General features: G+C 37.9%; 1 protein-coding gene across 2 annotated transcripts; it reads left to right on the plus strand.

The window, feature by feature from the left end:
• The first annotated feature begins 1,635 nt into the window (after positions 1-1,635).
• Positions 1,636-21,653, plus strand: tinagl1 (tubulointerstitial nephritis antigen-like 1). Of its 2 annotated transcripts, none has more exons than XM_056741184.1 (12): positions 1,636-1,793; positions 6,175-6,485; positions 7,512-7,578; positions 11,372-11,464; positions 11,588-11,702; positions 13,658-13,781; positions 13,894-14,044; positions 14,137-14,323; positions 15,240-15,285; positions 16,279-16,402; positions 19,216-19,261; positions 19,371-21,653. In XM_056741184.1, the coding sequence occupies exons 2-12, from the start codon at positions 6,182-6,184 to the stop codon at positions 19,533-19,535; spliced, it is 1,422 nt and encodes a 473-aa protein (XP_056597162.1). In that variant the 5' UTR covers positions 1,636-1,793; positions 6,175-6,181; the 3' UTR covers positions 19,536-21,653. The 2 variants fall into 2 exon arrangements, with proteins under 2 accessions (XP_056597162.1, XP_056597163.1); XM_056741185.1 differs by having other exon boundaries at positions 1,644-1,873.
• Positions 21,654-21,810: the final 157 nt, after the last annotated feature.

Consider the following 21,810-nt stretch of genomic DNA (forward strand, 5'->3'; position numbering starts at 1 on the left):
ACCAGGAAAACACAAGGAAAAAAGACAGAACAGTGCAGCTGATTATATAGTAGTTGACTCCAACATTTTTGCGCTTTAATGAAGTCTCAAAAAAGTGCTGTAAGGTCAAGTCAACTCGTGCTGTCATCATTTGCATAATGTGAAAAAGTAAATGTCAAATTGTGTTATCACCATCGTTTCCTTTGTTAGTGTATATCTGCCAGAGCAACCCAGCAGAGGAACATTTTATTGTTCAGAGATCGATTGTTTCATAGAGTTCTCTGTTGTTTGTGATTTAGGTAAACTTGTTCTTAAATATTTCTACTAAAATTGCTGAAGAAACATTTAAACCAATTTTTTTTAATGACATAAAAGTATGGAGTTATGACATTAATTTAGATATAAATGTAGTATAAAAATTGGTAAATTAACGAAAGAGGTATAGATCTCTTCTGACAGAAATAATTTGAGATTTCTGTTTCATTTGGAGAAATATACAGAAATGTTACTGTTCTTTTTACAGATTTTTACGTATAATTACAATTTTACAAAATTGTTATGGACATGACATAAAAATGCTCAGATAATTTGTTACAAATATATTGAACCATCTGTTTATATTTTACTAAACCCTTGTTGATAGTCTAAACATAAAAAGTCAGTCTATGAACATGTTTTCTATTTTAAAAAAGGGAAATAAACATGCGTTGTGGATGTGACTAAAAAAAGACTAGTTTTTTGAGAGACAACAAACTTTGTAGGATTTCTGTGAAATAAAATGTACAATCCTGAATCAATAATACCCAATTGATGGAGAAGGGATGCCTCTTTATATAATGTAAAAGTTATTTTATTTTAATTTTCATTGTTTATTTATGAGGAATCTGTAACGTTATGGGTGTGACAATCCTGAAAATGATGCTTACCTGACTATGAAAAATCATGCACAAAAAAAAAAAAAATGCTTAAAAATGTGAAGAGAGATCTCACATGGGTATTTGAACCACTAAATTGTTATATCTGTGCTGTTACCAAAGTAAAATCCGTTGGTAAAACTTTTTTTTTTTCATGGTAGGTTGACATTGTGATGGAATTGCCCACAAGAAAAACATTTTAAAATGTCATATTATATGCACTACAGCTGCCAGTATTTTTTTACGGGATCTTTTAGCAGTGTATGAGACTTGAGCAAAATTTTCCATTTGTTCTATATTTAATCTCATTACTAGCCATGAGAATTGTTTGTGAATATTTTGAAGTGGTACTTTAATTCAGCAATTGATGCGTAGTTGACGGGTTTATACATGCAGTTGTCCAGTTGACCACCAGGTGGTGAACTAATATGCCTCTGAACTGACCTTCGTGTATAAAGAAATAGAGAGGGAGAGGGACATAGTGGTATAAAAAAGATTACACAATGTTTAACAATGAATGAGCCAACAGGAAAAGTCTGGCATTGAAAGATAAGATGCTATAAAGCTGATATACTCTGGCAACAACCTCGGGGAAAGGGTTTAAACTATTAAACTCCATGTCCGAGAGCAGTGTGTTGTGTCTGTTGTGGGAGGTGGACAGAAGGAGACAGAAAGTGAAAGAAGGGGGAGGGAGAATACAGAAGGGGTGGGTCGCCTGGCTTGCCCTGCCTCTATATAGAGAAGGAAACAGACTGAGTGTCACTAAAGATCCGACAGAACACTGTAAGAGAGAAAGTGTGTTCAACTACTTTAAAGTACTTTGACCTGTTGTTTAAAAGAGACAGGATCACATTTTTCTACTGGATTTACCACAGGAAGGATTTTATTTCACTAAACAAGGTGGGGGATATTTTTGGCCATATGATTTGTGTGTTCTGTGTGACCTCCTCTACTTGCTTTCTCATGCAGGTGTTGGACAGGTGTGTAATTCAGACAGGTGCTTGACTCTAGATAACAAATATTGACTATATTCTCTTGTTCATATTTACATTTAAGATGGGGTTTCATATATTAAATGTCCATAAAATTAAGAAGTTCATTTGTCAAAGTTAAAACATATTACTGCCCATTTGAATACTATATTTAAGTCTATAGTAAAATATACAATATTAGGTTTGTTTTCTGTATTCGTTTATTTTTATTTACACGATTCAATTAATCATTTTTTGTCTAAAATTTTGCTTTTAAAGATGAATTATGGTAGTTTTGGGAAAGCGCGGGATTCATAAATGCAATGTTTATTTGCAAATGTGTCTTTAAACAACACAGCAAACTAGATTTTTTTTGTATTGAGTGGGATCTTTTATTATATGCGCACCTAGAAATCCTTACTTGCTAATTTGATTCTTTTCCTAAAAACGAAAGGGCTATTTTACTGTCTCTTTTTAAAGTACCTGGTGCCTTTTTGTCACTTTCAGTGGCATTTTTGCCCTCGAGCTGTGTTGTAAACTAATAAAGGAAAAAAGTCAAGTTTGTGCAGGAAAACGTTTAGAAGTGAGATCACAGGTGCTGGATTTTTACCACCATTGTTTCTTAAACCTTTCAGCATTACACTTCACGTAAAGTGTTTGATTGGAGTTACAGTGAAAAGTGTTAAAGTCCGTTGACAGCTCAAGGACCCGTGTCACTGCTGATATGCATGGAATCTGCTAGAAAGGTCCAATATCTCACTGTTCAAAGTTCTAGTACTGCTTCTTGTCAGTTATGCGTCTTCATCTTCTATATTTGTCTTTCTAAAATCCGATTAAGGATATTCACCTCAAAATGTTTGGTTGACTTCAATCGAGTAACGTAACGTTTAACATGTTAGTTGACACCTTTGAAGTGAACTCTGAAATTCTGTCATCTTTTATTTACCCTAATGACTTTCAAAGAATGTAAATGACTCTTTCCTCTGTGGAACACAAAAGAAGATATTTTGAGAAATGGCCAAACAATAGAAGTCAATGGGGTCCGGTGTTGTTTGGTAACCAAGATTTCTCAAAACATCTTCTTGCGTGTTCTGCCAAAGAAAGTATTACAGGTTTGAAATGACACATGGGTGCATAAATGATAAAAAAAAATCTAACTTTAATACTCAAAAATTGGTCAAACCAGATAATATAGCTGTATTCTCTTTTTTTATTCTCAGTCTGTTTTGTTCGGACGGGATTTTGTGGTGTTGTATCTGGTTCAGATCTGTGTGCATTGAACCACCTGAACAAATATCTGAGGCTTGAAATATTACCTCATGTATTTTGTTCATCTGCTCAATGGTTAAATGCTGTGCTCAAAGTTTTGATGTTCAGAAGTGATGTATCATTTGTCAGATGGCAGACTGCGAGCTTGTCTAGTACTGTGCATTAGTAGCACTGTTTAACATTCTAGTGTGCATTGAGTTCTATCCTGCGGGCTGTCTGTAATGTAAAAACTCGTCTGTACTTGCTACAGCCCCGCTGTGAGGACGCAAGCGCACATCATCCAGACCTCAAATGCCCAAAATATCCAGATGATCTGTTCACTGTAGTTACATTACAGCTGATGTTGACTGGAGCAGTTGCCCTGACAGCGGGGTCAAACGGTCCCTGTGAAAGACTATCAGTAAGAGTGGCTTTATAATGCCACCATAACACTGCTGCCATATGTCTCAGTGTTTCTATGTGTGGAATGGTCGACTAAAGGCACAGTCATGCAGAAAACTGCACAGCGATGGACATCCTTGGCTGTTCTTTGTCTGTTTTGGGGACATTGTGCCTGGTGGCCCGATTGGGTAATTAATGATGCTATTTCTGTACTTTGAGCTCCGCCCCCTCTGTCTTGTTAATTCTTAAATCTTTAGAACGTGCGACAACAAAAGGCTTGAGTGTGAATTTAAGGCATTATTCTCAAGGAGGGTTGTTAAGAGGACTAGCAATAAAATTAGATGAAGAGGAAGACCTAGAGGAAGATGAAATCCACAAAATGAAAACAAATGCAGACAATACTATGTAAACTTTATAGCCACTCAAAAGAGGACAAAAATGCACATGTTGGAACAACTTAAGAGTGAGTAAATGATGACAGAGGATTCAGTTTTGGGTGAACTATCCCTTTAATAAGACTGTCTTGGTTTTGTCTGCAGGAAGTAGCTGTTTCCCTAATAATGATCGTTTGATAGCGGTTTTATTTCCACAACGTCCTCCTCTTGCTGTATGAAGATAAATCGGTCCACTTTTTTTAAAGGGGCATTCATCTTATTTTGAAATGTTTATACAAACTCTGCTTAAAGCAAACTTGAGTGAATAGTCAGCCACAATACATTTTAATCCTTCACTAAAATCTTAGAGAAACCAGGTAACAGAATGGATCAACAGTAATTATTTTTGCGCACTACATTTGCCAATAACAATGGTTTTGGAGCATGTTGAATGAATTCTAAAGCACATTAATATGAACATTAGTGTTGAAATGTTAATCCTGACTGATTTAGGATGTGTCAGAACACTGAGCAGGGGATTATAGGAATGTTTTTGGTTTATTTATGGGTTTGCTTGAATGCTCAAATGTCGCCTCTGTGTTCAGAAACCCGCCAGGCACCGTGATAAATGCAACTTCTATTACTTCTAAAGAAACTAGATAAATAAATTGGGTGTTATTTTTGCTCAAAAAGACTACGCTAAGGCTCTCATAACAGATAATATCAGATTTACTGTATAAAAAAAGATAGTTAATCCCAAAAATTACACATTGGACCTTTAACTATCTTTTATTATACAGTAAATCTGATTGTGTAATTTTTGGGAGGATCTACTGTCAGAAATCTAATATGATGTACCTAACTATGTCTTCAGAGATGTATAAAGACCTACATAATGAAGCGTTATGTTTTTATTATCATAGAATGAGCTATTTCTATCCACATACATGCACAGTCGGTCCCCTTACATGGAAATTGAACATGTTGTTTCCTTAGAATAGCGCTAAATGGACAAACGGCTCTGAGCACGTTTCATGAACATGTTATTTCCTTCGGTTAAGAAACGAAAACTTGACATTGTTTGGGTCAGCCACCGTAGTGTTTCTAAATGAAGGGGGGAGGGGGAGTGAGCTGTTGGTTGCAATTCGCAACCTCACCACTAGATGTCACTAAATGTCATACAATGGACCTTTAAACTTCCAAGGATTTGAAACCCAGTCTGTAAAATCAAGGTTTAAATCTCATAATATAAGATTAGGGGCAACAAAGTTTGATTTCAATTATACATTTTACTATGATTTCAGTCTTTGACATGTTCTCCGTCAATATTAAACATATCAAGGTTATATTTTCACAGAATGTCGTTTACATTATATGATGATTTTACATAAAAACAGTAAATCAATGGAAATGCAGACAAGGTATTTTTAGTCATTAGTAGCCAATTATATTTTATATGAATATTTGATCTTGTGCTTTCCATGAAAACTGGAAAGAGTCTCGGTTTGCCATCTCTCAACAGGTATTGTTCTGCCTTTTGCTGAAACTTGTAACTTTGTATAACCACCTATTGTATTATTGCTCCTGTATGACATATCGCTTATTGCTTCCTGAACTCTCTGTAAGTCACTTTGGATAAAACCGTCTGCTAAATGTTTGCATGGCAGTATTCAGTCCTGTGAGTCTTTCTGGACGCTTTAACAAGTCAATAAAAAGTGGGATGGAAGTCTACAGAATTAAAGCCTGAGTCACATGACACCACCCTGCCTTTCTGTACACACCTCTATAGATCAACCGTCTGACAGGAACTCTAGCAGACAGATAAACTTATAAAACTACCTGCAAACAAGCGTCCCGGTTAGAAACACCCTAGGCCGGTTTGCTGGTCTTTGCAGGTTTAGACTGGTTTTGTATATGGCCTTTTATTTTCTTTGCAGGATGAGGGCGTTAGTAAAAAAAGAACAAGAGAAACGTCTGTTTATCAGCCGTGTTTACATTCTCGGATTGTTGGCTTCTAGCATTGAGTTCGGGAAAGGATGCAAAACAACCCTCCTGTTCACTGCATGACATTTCTCTGTGTATACCACTCCGTCAAAGTTGTGTTTCTCATATCTGGTGCTTCCTATCCGCACAAATGGACAAACAACTGCTATAATCGCATCACTTGACATCAATTGTTTATTTTTTGCTGTGTGATGGAGCATAATGCTCCAAATTGAATTCCGTTTCGAATTTTGAGCCTAATGGCTGATGCGATGTTTTGTTATATTGATTTCTTTATGACAGATAAGCGATGTCGAAGGTTTTGATGCTGGCCATCATCACAGTACACCTCCTGATGTTGGAGGGGGGGATGTCGTCAAGGACCCGCACCAAGCGAGAACTGGCCAGCCCGCTGCACTTGAGTGGCATCCGGGATCCTTACGGCTCATACTGCGAGAGGAGAGGAGGCTGCTGCCCGGGAAGAAATGACCAGTGCACTGTCCCGTACATGGACACGATCTGTTACTGCGACCTGTTCTGCAACCGCACCATAGCCGACTGTTGTCCTGACTTCTGGAATCACTGTTTGGGGACAGCTCCTCCATTCCCCACCAGTAAGTCAATATATTATGCCAAATGTCCTCTGCAACAAAAAAAACTTGTTTGAATAAACCATTCTTAAATCAAAGGCTAGTTATTCTCTAGAGTTGTAATGGAAAACCTGAGTCCACATAATTCTCTGTTAATGTTTTCCTGCCACTGTTGCCTCATAGACACCACTGTGGTGGTGTAGTACCACTGAGGTGTAAAATGTTTAGCAATAGGCCTAATGATGAAGAGAACAGTAGCCTTCTCATAAAAAGAGCAGAACAGAAGGCAGAGAGCAATGAATGGAGGTCAAACCAAAAGAATGCCTGTAATGTATCATAAAGGGGATTGGGGGGGTGGACAGGTTGACTGCAGGGAGGGAGAGATCACAACAGGTATGTGTGCAATGTGTGTTTGCTAAAGGAGGGAAAATCATGTCTATAGGGCAGGAACGATTTCATGGATCACAGCGCACCTTCACTGAGACAGAGAGGGCTGAGAAATCACAGAATGTTTATTGAAAGGCACTTTCATACTGTTCATTCTACATGACAGCGCATTTCCTCGCAGTGGCTCTCAAACTAGTGATGATTGTAACCTATTGGCAAGGTTTTGGAGGTTGTGTGAGGTGGTGTGTGTTTACGAGCAAGAGTTAATACTCTTATACTCTTAATAGATGTACAGTAGACCCTCAATTCTACTGGTTAAATCTGTCATCATTTACTCACGCTCAAGCACGGCAGTATTAACTACCATAGTATGAAAAAAGATCTTTGGGGGGCATTTTTGGGTGGAGGATCTTTTTAAAGAAAAAATATAAGGAAAATGTACTTGCAATTTTTTTTGATTACAGATATTCCTGTTAACCCCAAAACACGACATGATTGTTTGTTTTCTGGGACAAATATCAAATAATTATTAAATCCAGATACATTAAGGAAAGTGACCTAAAACATGTTTTTAAAATAAAATTAAGAAGTAAGTCTATGTGTAAAATGCAATACAAATCTGACAAATATGACTCATGAGTTACTGATGTTTGTTTATTTCAGGTTCTTGTGAAAGAAACGGCCAGAGGTTTCATTCAGGAGCAACATACAAAGAGAACTGTAACTTGTGGTGAGTTTCAAATCTTGGTATTGTCTCTTTCTCTGTTTAGTCATAGCACTATTAACACAGTAACCTTATCAAGGGCACCCGCATCTACCAATACAAGGCCACTTTTGGTTACAATAACAAGTCGGGAAGTTTTTTTATAGACCAAGAGAGTTTTTGCTAGATCCTCTACTGGACATGACACCCTCCGGTCTTGAATATATTACACACATTCCTAATTTTCAAGGCTTCTAAACACCTGCTTCACCTTCAGAGCCCTTGTTACTCTAATGCATTTATACAGTATAAATACTACACATGCATATAGTTACCTTGCGCTTGTCACACTAATAGGATTATCTTTCTTCAGAGAAAGTCAATCTAATCCTTTGCTCCAGTCAAGATAGCAGCACATTCCACTATAGCAGTGCTTGTGGAGTCAGTGTACCTTCACACTCAATAACCACAGGGAAATCCATCATTTTACATCATGGAATCTATTGTACAGTCACAGAACAAATGTAAAGACCATTCCAAATTTTCATTTAATCAGAATTTGTAGATGTATTGTGACCATTTCAGTCCAGGATCTGTTGAATTTCAACTAAATCAAACCTTAGGAGTGACATAAAGTTATCCAACAGCAACTCAAAAGACTGACAGCATGACAAGACTCATTAAAACTGTGATTAAATTTAGGTAATTTTTTTAAATATTTTTTAACCTTTTTCTAAATACATTTACAAATATAACTGTAAGTATCGTTTTGCTTAAAGGTGAATATGAACTTGTTTTCTTTAGAGTATTTGAAAAAACACAGAGCATCTTTTTTGTTATTTTGTTTCTCCAGTTTTCATTTTCTGAAAGTAAATGCAAATAGAAACTACTTTGATGTTCCTATTTGATGTTTAGAAGATATATATATATATATATATATATATGTGTTTTTAGTAGTTCACAGAATAAAACAAAAATTCTAATTTTATCTATCAACATGTGCATAAACATTTTAAAATAAAAAGATAAAAAATGAATTTCAGGTCCTGTAGATCAGTGGGTTACACATTGTGTTAGTAATGCAAATATAATGGATCCGTTGCCAGAAATACACACATTAATAAAAAACGCATAGATGGAATGGACTGGGTTTGGAAAGCGTCTGCTAAATGCATAAAAATGTATGTAAAAAGAGTTTTAAAAATGTAAAATAATGCAATTCAGATTTTCATTCTTTAGCTTAGTTGACATAACATTACCTCCCAAACTCTGCTGTGAACATGCTTTCATTCTTCGTGTAATCTAAACTATCCCAGCGCCTCTCTCTTTCTCACTCACTTTTCTCATCCAGGTTGGATGAGTTTTTAATAGTCCATTGTGTATTGTGCATTGCTTGTGAGAAACTGGTGACGGGTAGACAAAATACAACGGCAGGAATTCCATACCCTCACGCCAAAGCTTCTTCACACAGCAGTGATATGGGTATTGTCCGTGGAAAAATGTGCTCTAATGCTACCACCAGGTCTCATTTTTCTTTTCTTTTTTTGGTGTAGTGTATTCACACGGTGGTCCCAGTGCAAATATTTCATTTACCTGTTTGTGGCTGTGTCTGGATTGATGAAATGTTCTTGCTCATGTAAATTACAAAGCCCATGATGTTTAAATGTTTTATACATTACACATACAAGATTTACAGTCTTACAGTAAAAAATGAAGTTTTCAATGCGAGGGTCTCGTATCGTATTAAGCCCTGAACACAACAGTGTGTTGTAGATGTGATATGATGTTATCTGGCAGTCTGGCGTGACAATGCTTTGTGTTATCACAACAACAGCAAGACCCCCACCTCCTTTTACATCCCTGTTATCTCAGTTCACTTTGGTTCTTGTTTGATCCAGATCTTTTCCACATTCTCTAGTAACTGCATATACAAATTTGCATCCTTTGGTGGAAGAGCCTGATGAAATGCTGGCTGGCATCCCAGCAGAGTTGTTGTTCCCTCCTGGTTCGCATTCACCTCTGTAATCCAGAGATTTCCTGAGTTCAGGCCTCACCGGACTGAGCCGTGCGTTTGGCATAAGGGCAGCAGACCCGCTGGCTCCTGTAAAATCAGCAAAACGAAGAGCAGAGCTGGTGGCGAAGCATGACCTTACACTCACCTGCTTGTGATGTTATCGCACTTTTGTGAAATGTTTTTGAAGCTATTGAAGAACATGAAATGGTCTAGTTCCGTCGTTGTAAATGCCATCCTTACCTGTGGTCCTCTATCAGCAGCATGCCTGAGAGACAACAGATGAGATCTAGAGCCCATGCATCCATTCTGCTGTCACCCCTGAACAGACGAAAAATGTAAATAAAGATAAAGTACACAAATATATCTGCTCTGTAACACAGGGGACGTCAGATTGTGACCCTTGTATCGGGATTTGAGGATAGCACTCATGCGTAACAGAATAAGACACTTGGCTTCCCGTTGACAACAGGTCACCTGTTGCCTTTGCGCTTGAAAACCTTTCGTTACTTTTTCCGTGCCAAGTGTGCGTTGAGGTGCGCAATTTATGTTTGAATTCTTGTCGTCTGACAAACGCTTGTGCATTTATTCAAACAGGTCTTGTGCCAAAGGAAAGAAGAGGTTGTTAGGTGTTACCTGCTTCCTCTAATCAAAACCAGCCAACGCTCCACTTTCACACAGTCGTTGAAGTTCGTTCCTGACAGATCGCCTCTAGATAACCATTGTTTTCTGGGAAGTGTTGTGTGAGCTGACATGTTTGTGCTGCTGTGATTGAAGAGGTATTTGTTGATCGTTGCAAAATAATTTGGATGCAAGAAAAAGCACGGTCATGCCATCTAGATTGTAGGATTTCTAAAGAGAGAAAACTCTTCGTCATGCTAGGATGTTCTGGCTGGTTGCCAGTATGTTGCTATTTGGTTGTTAAGGTGTTAGATTGTACTGGGTGGTTGCTTGAGGGTTTTTTTCTGTCCTCTCGTTCTGAGGTATGATGCTGATGTTTCATATCACTTTTCTGAGCATGACTTCTCTGCCCTCTAGAAATGACTCGGCAGAAGTGCACTGAGTCACTACTAGACTTCCTCTTATAATCCATGATGACATGTTCTTGTGAAATGCCAGGCCTACTGAACCTCCTTCCTTAAATAGACTGACTAAAATGGATGTTTCTGCAAGAGCTGCCTTAAAAGGCTTACAGTACCTTCTCTCTCTCTCGGTCTCTATCTCACTTTGTCCCTCTTGATTTGTCTCAAGTTTAGAATTCCGCTGTGTTGCTTCATTGCTTCCTCTACATTTTCCTTCTCTACTTGTGTAAATAGTTTACATTGTTTATTATTGTAATAGTGTGTTGGGGAGCTACGTTAGAACTGTAACAAATAAAAAGCTTAAGTATTCAAACTAAAGTCAAGCTATTCTTTTAAAAAAGCTCCGAACTACACTGAAGCTATTCAAGGTGACAACATATTTTATCATAGCAATTTTCTGATCAACAATAGGTTTCCAAGTTACAGCATTAAACTTGAATAGAGGAATTAGCGAACAAAACATACTTTAGAATGTTATTGGAAAAGTTTGACTACCGTTTACTCAAAACTATTAAACCTGTATGACTTTCTTTCTTCGGACAAGAGGGTGAGTAAAGGATGACAGAGTTCACTTTTTTGGTTGAACTATCCCTTTAAACGTGTAGTTGTCTAAAAATGTAATCTTAAATTCATTTCAGTCACACAATGAGGGATTTTAAAGGCAATGAAGCTTGCTGAAAAATCTTCAGGCTCAGTCTACTGATAGTTTTGTTTTTGTTTCCTGCAGTACGTGTGGTCAGAATGGACGTTGGGAATGTGAGGATCACGCCTGTCTGATAGATGCTGACATGATCCAGGAAGTCAACAGTAGAGGTTATGGGTAAGCGTCAGTCATTCTCTATAGTTATCAGACAATTGTCCCTAAAAATAGTGTTTTATATATACATTACAAGTGCACAAAGAAACATTTATATCTCTTCCTATCTCTTTTTGACTTTTTTAGCTGGAGGGCAGCAAACTACAGTCACTTCTGGGGTATGACCCTGGACGAGGGTCTGCGGTATCGCCTGGGAACACAGCGGCCCTCACGGACCATCATGAACATGAATGAGATCCAGGTGAGTCAACGCAGCAGAAGCTCCTGAACGAGACCGTTTCAGATCAGATAATCTTTTCATTCGCTTCATGATTATGCCCATTGACGGCTGTCTGATTGCGAATTCTCTCTGCCTGCACCATAACTGTGTTGTGATGAACCATCAAAGCGAGAATAAGAGACAGGATTTAAGAAATCACACTGTTCTTTGATCTCTGTGATGCATCATTTGGTAAAAGTGCATTTGGGACAGCAACTGCTACCTAAATGAGACTGTCTGGGTGTGTGTTGTTTGATGTGGCTCAATGAGGCTTTAAGTTAAAGATGCATGTGATCCGCACCAGTATATTACAGAATATGAGAGACAATCTCATAAGAGGATCCGTTTTTCCACCACTTTTCCAAGTAAATACGGACAGACACCCTCCCCCTTAATGTCTTGTCTGGTGCTAAAATCAAGCACCTCAATTCCATTCATAAAGCCTCTATCTGTCTGTTCACTCCCTTAAGACACCCCATATCATTGTCTAATAAATCTACTCATTTTTTAATATAAAAACTTTTTAAACATACGTTTAGTCATTAAAAGTTGCATGGTGGCATAAATAAAACAAGTATTCCCTTTAATACAAACAAATGGTATTTGTCAATTAATATTTTTATTTTATCAAAAATAAACATTTTTAAATAAATACAAAATATCTAAATTGTGTTTTCAACACGATTTTAAATAATTGTAAAAATATTAAAATAATAATAATTAATAATTACAATAAATATCACATTTATAAAATTATAAATAGTGGCATAAATAAAACAAGTATTTCATTTATTATAAACAAATTGTATTTGTCAATTAATATTTTTTTTATTAAAAATATTTTTTCAAATAAATACAAAATGTCTAAAGTTTGTTTTAAACACGATTGTAAATAATTGGAAAAAATATTAAAATAATAATAATTAATATAATTACAAGAAATAAGTATCACATTTATAAAAAGGATAAATTGTATATATTATAATAACTTAATTAGTATTCAGAAATATTACAACTTTATTATTTTAAATAAAGAAGTTGCTGGCCCTGACACACACACTCACACCTTTCCACCAAGGAGATCCAACAGGAGCCCTTTAGAGTCTACAAATCACCACTGCAATACAGGTCACTTGACAACCACCTGCATTCCACTGGATCATATCTGCTGGTTGTCAAAGAGAATCATGACAATATCAAAGGCTGGAATGTAGGAGGACAAAAACCAGCAGCTGTGTATTACCAAAGAGGGAGAGCGGCACAGCAGACTGGTGAATAATGTCTCATGAGAGAAAGTGATGAAATGAATTGAATTCCATGTTCCAGCCTTTGGGATGAGACATTTGTCAGGAACAGCGTTATAGATTAAAGATTAAAGTTAAAGATTAAGAGGTTAGGACATGTACACTTACTGCTGAATCAACATAGATGGAGTGAGTTATTTTACTATTATTGAGATTTTCTTTATGCTGGTGGAATATCTTTTTTCAGAAAAAGGTCCCATTAGTACACTATTTTCCTCTGAAATAATTCAGGAAACACACTAATCACAATTACATAACCACAATAAGGCTTTTATTTTGCCACTGTTGGACTTTAGAGCCCCAGTTGACATTTCATTTACCATGAGACCTTTAAAAAAAGAGACACAAGGGAATAAACCATAATGTGCAACAATGCCAAAATATCCTATCATTACCACATCATTAAAGCATTTATGGAAAACTATTCAAGTACACTTGGATCAGCAACAAAACCAGTTTCTGTACCAGGTGTCTGTACCATCTTAACATCAAACTGTTTTTTGGAGCATTGCTACTATTCAACCAGTTAATGGCCAGCTTAAACCAGCTCAAACAGCCACCATGTCTCAAAACACAGCAATTTTCCAGCAAGCCATTAGAGAAAAACATTCAAACTTGCTTCATGTTCTGCAGATGAATATGAATGGAAAAGATCATCTGCCAAGTTACTTCAACGCAGCTGAAAAATGGCCAGGGAAAATCCACGAGCCATTGGACCAGGGCAACTGCAATGCATCCTGGGCCTTCTCCACCGCCGGTGAGTCAGCAAAAAACAAACAAACAGAGAAACGGTTTACACAGTGAAGAGTTATATGTTCATTATGTAACACTGTTGTGTTCTTTTGTCCTTTCTCTCTAATTCACTATAGCTGTTGCATCAGACAGAATCTCTATTCAGTCGATGGGTCACATGACCCCTCAGCTCTCCCCCCAGAATCTAATTTCCTGCGACAAGCGTCACCAAGGTGGCTGTGCCGGTGGACGTATCGATGGGGCCTGGTGGTACTTACGTCGACGAGGGTAATTCCGAAAATATTTGACATGTACCGTTCTTAAACCCGATCTCTTGCATACATGTGACTAAAGCACACCTCTGGTTTGTTGTTTCTCAGGGTGGTGACAGAGGAGTGTTACCCCTTCTCTCTGCCTCAGCAGACCCCCACCGAAGTAGCTCGCTGTATGATGCAGAGTCGAGCGGTGGGCCGGGGGAAGAGACAGGCCACGGCACATTGTCCTAACAGCCACAGTTACCACAATGACATCTATCAGTCAACCCCACCATACAGACTGTCATCGAATGTAAGCAAACCTGACCGCTTTAGACTAGTTGGGCTAGACCCCTGAATTACAAATGTATCATCATTTACTCATGTCATCCCAAACCTGTCACTTTCCTTCTCGTGCTTAAAACAGAGGAAAATATTGTGAAGAATGTTGGTAACCTAACAACTCTCGTCCCCATCGACTTCTATTGTATGGACACAAAACAACTTTCAAAAGATCCTCTTTTGTGAGTCATACGTAGGTTTTGAATGACTTGAGGGTGAATAGGTAACATCATTTTTAGGGTGAACTTTCCCTTTAATTTACATAGAAGCCCCCACTGCAAACCATGTTCAGGTTTCAACATCTAATGGAAAGTTAGCAACGTAACTCCTTACTAAATGCCAATGGTTTTGAAGTTCAATGTTCAACAAGCATATTGTAAATATTATGTCCATATACTGCATTTGCAGCTCATGAACGATTATGGAATTACTCCTGCTGTAAAACATACAGATCTCTGGTACGCATTAGTTAACGTGTCAGTGATTTACAGATCTCTCCCTCACACCCACCATCTGTGCACATATCTGCACTTATTTTATTCATCAGTCAAGCGCCTTCAAACCAAAGCTACAAAGAGAAATAACTCCGCAAACGTCTAAAGAGACCGAGATTACATTAGCAGTTATGTCTACCTATTCTTTCCCTAAACTATATCTCACCATCCCACATTATACACACTCTTCATTATACACAGTAATGTTGGCTACATATTTCAAGAGATCTTTTTAACCCAACAGCTCACACATGTGACACAGGAATGAGTGGTCCATTATTTGTCTGTAAGATCACTTTGGTTTACCGTAGTAACGTGATTTGTGTATTAAAGTAAATGATATTCCAGTTTGTTGAACTGACTGTGACATGTTGATTCCTCTCTCGCTCACAGGATAAGGAGATTATGAAGGAGATTATGGATAATGGCCCAGTGCAAGGTATGGATTTCTCCAGAATTTTTTGTGCAACACTGTGAGCCGCAAAGGATAAACAAAGCGAAGTTAAGCACTCGGCTAATGACGGAGGCGAGAATGATTCATATTCGTGTCATGTTTTATTAGTCACCACGGATGTCGTAAACGGTCATTTCGGACCGAAGCTTTAAATTAAAACTCGACACTTCTGCGCTGATTTTCTAGAAAAATCCCTGCGGTAATATGATAGAGTGTGCGCAGTACAAATGGGTGTGTGTTTGTGTGGAGTTGTTCAGGTGTTCCATGATCCTTTGCCAGCATTCTGTTGTTTTGTTCCAGACAGGAGGGAACCTTGGCCATGCGCCAGTTCTCATTTCTAATCTTTAGAAAAATTCTGCCTAACCTCCGGCTTATATTGAGGAACCAGAGATGAAAGGATGGCCTCTGAAGTGTAAGGGTTTGTGTGAATGTGTTAATTGGGCCGCGTTTACCGTGATGCATCGTTGTCAGTGTCTGATCGGAGGATATTCCAGTAAAGTCTGCAAAAAAGCAATACATAAAGCAAGTTTTCAGACCTTGAATAATTCTCGGCCCCACCTGGAATATGTCGTCAATGGGACTGCCAAGTCACTGGTCCACACATACGTTTTGTATGGGGTCTCATGAATTTAAGCACAGGCCCTGCAACTTACTGTATTTGAACTTCGATTGTAAAAGTGACGACTTTGATCTCACTTTGATCTGCGAGGGAACATGAAGGTTGTGGGATGTTATGTCATTGCGTTTTTAAAGTGGTATTTCCCACAGCATGACATTGCGTGTTAAGCATTATGGATTCGCATTTAAATATTGGTTTAATGACGTCTGAAGCTCAGAGATCATTCTTTGACTTGGGACAATTTTTGGACATAAAATCAACGCTTTTGCTATTCGTTGTTGTTCCTTTGTGTTGATCTGCTTATTTAAGGAGACCGTGCTGTACGTAATGGGCGTGTCTTCTGTTTGTTTTTCTTCTAGCCATCATGGAGGTCCACGAGGATTTCTTTGTGTACAAGAGCGGAATTTACAAACATACAGATGTCAATAACTACAAACCTCAGCAGAACCGCAAACATGCAACACATTCCGTCAGGATAACAGGGTACGTTTTTTTTATTCCCACAACACTGCAAAACCTCTCATCTCTGATGACAAAATGAAGAAAATGGGTGTTTACAACCAGTCCAAATTTATCAGCCAAGCTTATAATTTTTGGAAATATTGTCAATTGGTGTTTCCTGGGAATGTAATAGAGAGACATTGAAGCCCCTCTTGCTCGCCTTCAAGGTATGTTGTTTGTTACTGGCAGACAAAACACCTGGTCGAGTGACCTTGAAACCCCGCCCCCGGACACACCCATGAAACTCTTTGTCTGGTATGCATTTGTTCGACCGAACACTGATAGCAATCTGACTATAGTTTATGGCTCAGATACCCCTTTTCTCCACTGTTGAATGTTCAACTAGAGAGCAGACTACAATTTTTAATGCTCTATGTAGATTCCGTTTCCTCATTCATAAAGTATTTTGAATAAGATAAATGTTTAGTGAATGTAAATACCACCCGTGAGTTTCAAATCTAATTTCTGGTTACAGATTTATTCATCAATGTTATGGGATAAATCACTCAAAAATGAAAATTCTGTCGTTAACTCGCATTCAAGCTGTTTTAAACCTATATAAACGTCTTTGTTCTGGTAAACACAAAGAAAGATAGTTGTAAGAATGTTAGCAATTTTCAGTCCTGTGACATCATTCGCTACCATTGTAGGAAAAAAAATTTGTATAAAGTTTTGGTTCTGTTGAACACAATGTGAGATATTTTGAATAATTTAGGAATATACACAGTTCTGAGGCACCTTTAACCAACATTACATTTTTCCTACTGTGGCAGTCAACGATTTCAAAGAATTGAAAATGGCTAACATTCTTCCAAACATTTTTCTAATCTGATGTATACAGGTATGAAATGACATGAGGGTGAGCAAATGATGGTGAACTATCACTTTAAGACCTGCAACTGGTGTTCATGTTTAGCTTTTTTTATTTCTGGACAGGTGTGTCTAATATGTGACCCTGGATCACAAAATCAGTCTTAAGTAGCACACGAACATTTTTAGTAAAAGACAAAAATACATTGTAAGGGTCAAAATTATTGATTTTTCTTTTATGCCAAAAATCATTAGGATATTAAGGAAAGATCCGGTTTCATGAAGATATTTTGTATATTACCGTAAATATATAAAAACCTTATTTTTGTGAGTGGATGACCTGCCACAGTGCCCCTGAATAACAACTTCAAATGCAATTTTCTCAACATTTAGATTTTTTTGCACTCTCAAATTCCTTAGTTTTAAACAGTTGTATCTGAACCAGATATTGTCCTGTCTAGCAACTCATACCTCAATAGAAAGCTTATTTATTCAGCTTTCAGATAATGTAAAAATCTCAATTTCTAAAAATTGACCCATAACACTGGCTTTATTGTCCAGGATCACATATGTGATATCAGAGATTGTACGTGCAGGAATCTATATTTACACTGTTATTCAGCACCGCAGACTCGGGGCGGCTATATGCATGGGCACCGTAAAGGGGTGGAAGGTTTGGACGATTTAGGCTGATTTAGGGCCCAATATTTTCATATTTGTAGGGGACCCAGAAATTTTGGTTTCCATAGGGCCCAGAATTTCAGGCGGCACCCCTGGCTATATGTGTTTAGTCTGTAGCTTTGTTGTACAGTTTGACTTGCTTCTCATGTCTGTTAATGTGACATGCTTCATTGCTAGTGATGTAGAGCGAGAGTCGATCTGAAACCAGCTTTTCTCCAAACCTACCGATTCTTGCTGACGCTACAGTTCTAGCCCTGCTCTAGACGCTCCGAGGTCGATATGCGGTCGGCCTACAAGCGCAGTGGTGATGTTTTTACGGGATAAATCCCACTGTGGTGCATTCGGCTAAGCCCAGGGCCTGGGAAAGTTTGTGGAAAGCACATTGATGTCCAGTGTGATGGAAATGGCATTGTTCAATGGACTGATCCTGACTTCGCAATGCAGACAGAGAGGTCTGAACCCACGGCAGGTCAGGACTGGTTGGAGGCAGTGGTATGCCTGTGATTGTCCAGAACCGAGGACAGAAAACACGGCGAGATAAGATCGCTGCAGAACTCAAAACCCACTCTTTTTTCCCATCTTTTCCAAGTATATTAGCTACCGGTTTGGCCCTTGAACTCGCCCTTGTGTTTCATATGTGGGCACATTTATAATTTAGGTAATTTTGTTTGGTTTGTTTGTATTTTTGTGGGAATGTCCTGAATGCTACTTCCCCCCTGTGGGGATGGAGGACAGATATGTTATTTGGGAACAGAATGAAATGTGCTCTTGTGATGGAAAACTTCATCTAGAATAGGCCTTGGCTAGACTATATTTAATCCGAACATTCCACATGGATGATAACAAATAAATAGACCTTTGAAGAATGTACAGTTGTGACGACTGTGTCGAACATTTTGAACCCAATTGAAAGACGTTGTGGCGACAACAGCTACTTCAATGAGACTCGAGTATGTAACGGAAGCGCTGTGATGCGTGGAACAAGGACGGGTGGAGAAGCAAAAGGAAGTTCTTGGCACGGTGAAGGTTCAGCCGTTTGTTTTTATCTTGAGACGATTCGAGAAGGCGGGTGTGGTGCTTCCCGGAGCTTATGTTGTTCCTTTCTCTGAGAACTGGACACATGGGAATATTCATCTCATCATGAAGAAAGTTTGGGATGAATTGTATTTTGGTTCTGCTTCACTGGGATTTGTTTTTGGTTTGAAGTTTACCTACAAGAGAATATTTGATCTCTTTCAGAACTGATGTTTAAGCACTTAATCACGTGTTCTTACCCTGATAATGTTTATCGCATATATTTTCAGATGGGGAGAGGAGAGAGATAACAATGGCAGAACAAACAAGTACTGGGTGAGAAATGATGATCGTGTTATAATGTTCACCTTGATAGAATATATAATGTTCACCTAGCTATCTTAACATGTTTCATGGAGTTTTAACCCATTTCTTCACTCTTCAGATTGCCGCCAACTCCTGGGGTAAGAACTGGGGTGAGGACGGGTACTTCCGCATCGCTCGTGGTGAGAACGAATGCGAGATCGAAACGTTTGTTATCGGTGTGTGGGGAAGAGTAAACATGGAGGACATGCACAGTCCTCACCGTCATCATGGAAGACGCAAGTAAAGCAGTGAGATCACTTGCCACCTCATTGCCTGATGTACACCGCAAAAAGTCAATCGGGTCCATGGCAGGTTTGTTAAGAGTCCGATTTCCACCAAATAGATAAACACCCATGCCTTTTGAATATCACCATGTTCATAAAACAATCTCCTGTGGCTCCATTCTCACACATATGTTGAGAAATAATATCGGGATTGTATATAGATCTGTCATTGTTAGTGTTATTGGTGGAAACCTGTCTGATCAGTGCCCTGACCTTGAATAGAAACAACTACAGGACTCCGACACTTTCCAAAGACTTCACAGACACTCTGCTTTACAATATCACATTTTTTTATTTGACTATCCAGTGATATTAAGAAGTGTCTCAACTTCTTTAGGGGGGTTTTAACTTCTGGGAAGCCGTGGCCTTTAACCAGTTGGCTGCGAAATGGGAAATGAAGTTGGTTTTTAGGACCAATCATTTATTCTGAAAACACGATAGATTTGATTTATGCAACATTACATTGCAGTAAATCCTTCAGTTGAGATGTTGTTAAGCTTTTTAAGTCAATATATAAAAAGACTCCATTCAAATGTAACCTAAATAGCAAAGATAATGGTTGTAATTTTGAATCAATGTTAAATGGGTTATTCTCAATGTGACTCGACTTTAAACCAATAATCTGGATTTATGTTTTAGAATCCGATTGTCATGGATATGTATAGGGTTGGTTATTAAATCAAATTTAAAGCAGATTCCACAGCCCAAAACAACTGATAGCCACTCAATGTATAGAATTTATCTCTGCAAAAGAACTAAAATAAATCGAGAACGTCCCCAACAATATCTTAAGCTTTACAGGTCATTTTTCATTTGTTTCTTGCAGAGACATTTTCCACTTCACATTAACTTCCTGTGCCAGTGTACGAATTGAGGAATAAATGTGTTAAACATTTTTCCATGATAATGAAGTTTAAAAATTCCTGCGTGCATTTAGTGTCATATCAGCAAATGTTTTTTTTCAAGTTCTCAAGTGTACAGGAGCACAAAGAGTTTTCATGCTATTCTGCCCTAACAAAAAGTTACCTGAGTGGCGGAAGAGGATTTATGTAACTTGGAGCTTAAAGTGACAAAGGTTGCAGAAACACACAGAAAAACACGTGTCATAAAACCACTTGAAAAAACGATTGATTTATATAACATGAAATAAACTCAGCAGCACATATTCTTTAACCCTTAGGCTTTTACTTTACCGGATATAAAACATGTAGGTTTAATGTAATTCAGCATAATGACCCAAACCTTTTTTCCAAGTCTTACGCTCTTGTTAACAAGTAATTTTGTGCACAAACATTGACAAGTATATCTCTACTGTATGACCATTCCTTTATTTTTAAAAATGTGTTTTTGCTGTCATTCACAGTAAAACATCGGAGTATAATTTGAGTGGTTTGGGTGCAATTCTGAAGTTTGCTTTCTGTCTTTGTGTGTAAATCAGGCAAAAATGTATATATTATAAGACACCATAGAGCATTACTCCTCACTATCCAGATATAACTCTACGGAGGATTAATATATGTGTGCGTGTGTTAATAAGCCTGAAATATATACACCTGCTGACCATTGCAGACCTTTTAGCAGTGTCAGCCAAATAATTTCATGCACGCACCCTAGTGTCTAGCAAGCTCATCTGTTGACTGATAATGTCATTATTACAGTGACATGGCTGTAATTCAAAGCATATCATTCGGCAGAACACCCACTGACAGGAAGATTCACTTCATCACAAACGTCAGAAACGGATGTTCTGCACACCAGTCAATTAGCATTTGGTAATGCGAATCAGTCATACGAGATGAAGCATTTGTGCGGCCCAGCAAATGGGCTCATGTCATGCATATTACCCAGCTTTACATTAAAGTTTATATAAGGTTCATACACTGATCTGGTCCTTTCTTGGCCCTCATTCAAATGTCTCCATTCCGTTCTTATATTGTAATTTTGAATTTGTGTTATTTAAGTACAATGTTTGTAAATGCATCTCCAGTTACTGCTGTGCAATGTTTCCATGTTCTCTTTGTACACAATGCAAACCACCGTAGTGTTCAGTTTTGATGCAATAAAAGGCTTACAAACCATTTACAGTCTTCTGGGCGTTCTTTACCATAACTTTAAATTACCACCGACCATCCATCCAACCATTCATTCACCCTCATGTCAGTAAAAAATGTATTTGACTTTCTCTTCTGGAAGGCAAAAAATATATATTTTGAGAAATGTCTCCTTGGCTTTGTG

The sequence above is a fragment of the Triplophysa dalaica genome, chromosome 25, assembly GCF_015846415.1.
Source record: "Triplophysa dalaica isolate WHDGS20190420 chromosome 25, ASM1584641v1, whole genome shotgun sequence".
Taxonomy (NCBI): Eukaryota; Metazoa; Chordata; class Actinopteri; order Cypriniformes; family Nemacheilidae; genus Triplophysa; species Triplophysa dalaica.

Coding starts and splice junctions, on each gene's coding strand:
- tinagl1 (XM_056741184.1), top strand. CDS start 6,182: ATGTCGAAGGTTTTGATGCTGGCCATCATCACAGTACACCTCCTGATG. Junction 7,579..11,371: donor AAAGAGAACTGTAACTTGTG/GTGAGTTTCAAA, acceptor TGTTTCCTGCAG/TACGTGTGGTCAGAATGGAC. Junction 13,782..13,893: donor CTGGGCCTTCTCCACCGCCG/GTGAGTCAGCAA, acceptor AATTCACTATAG/CTGTTGCATCAGACAGAATC.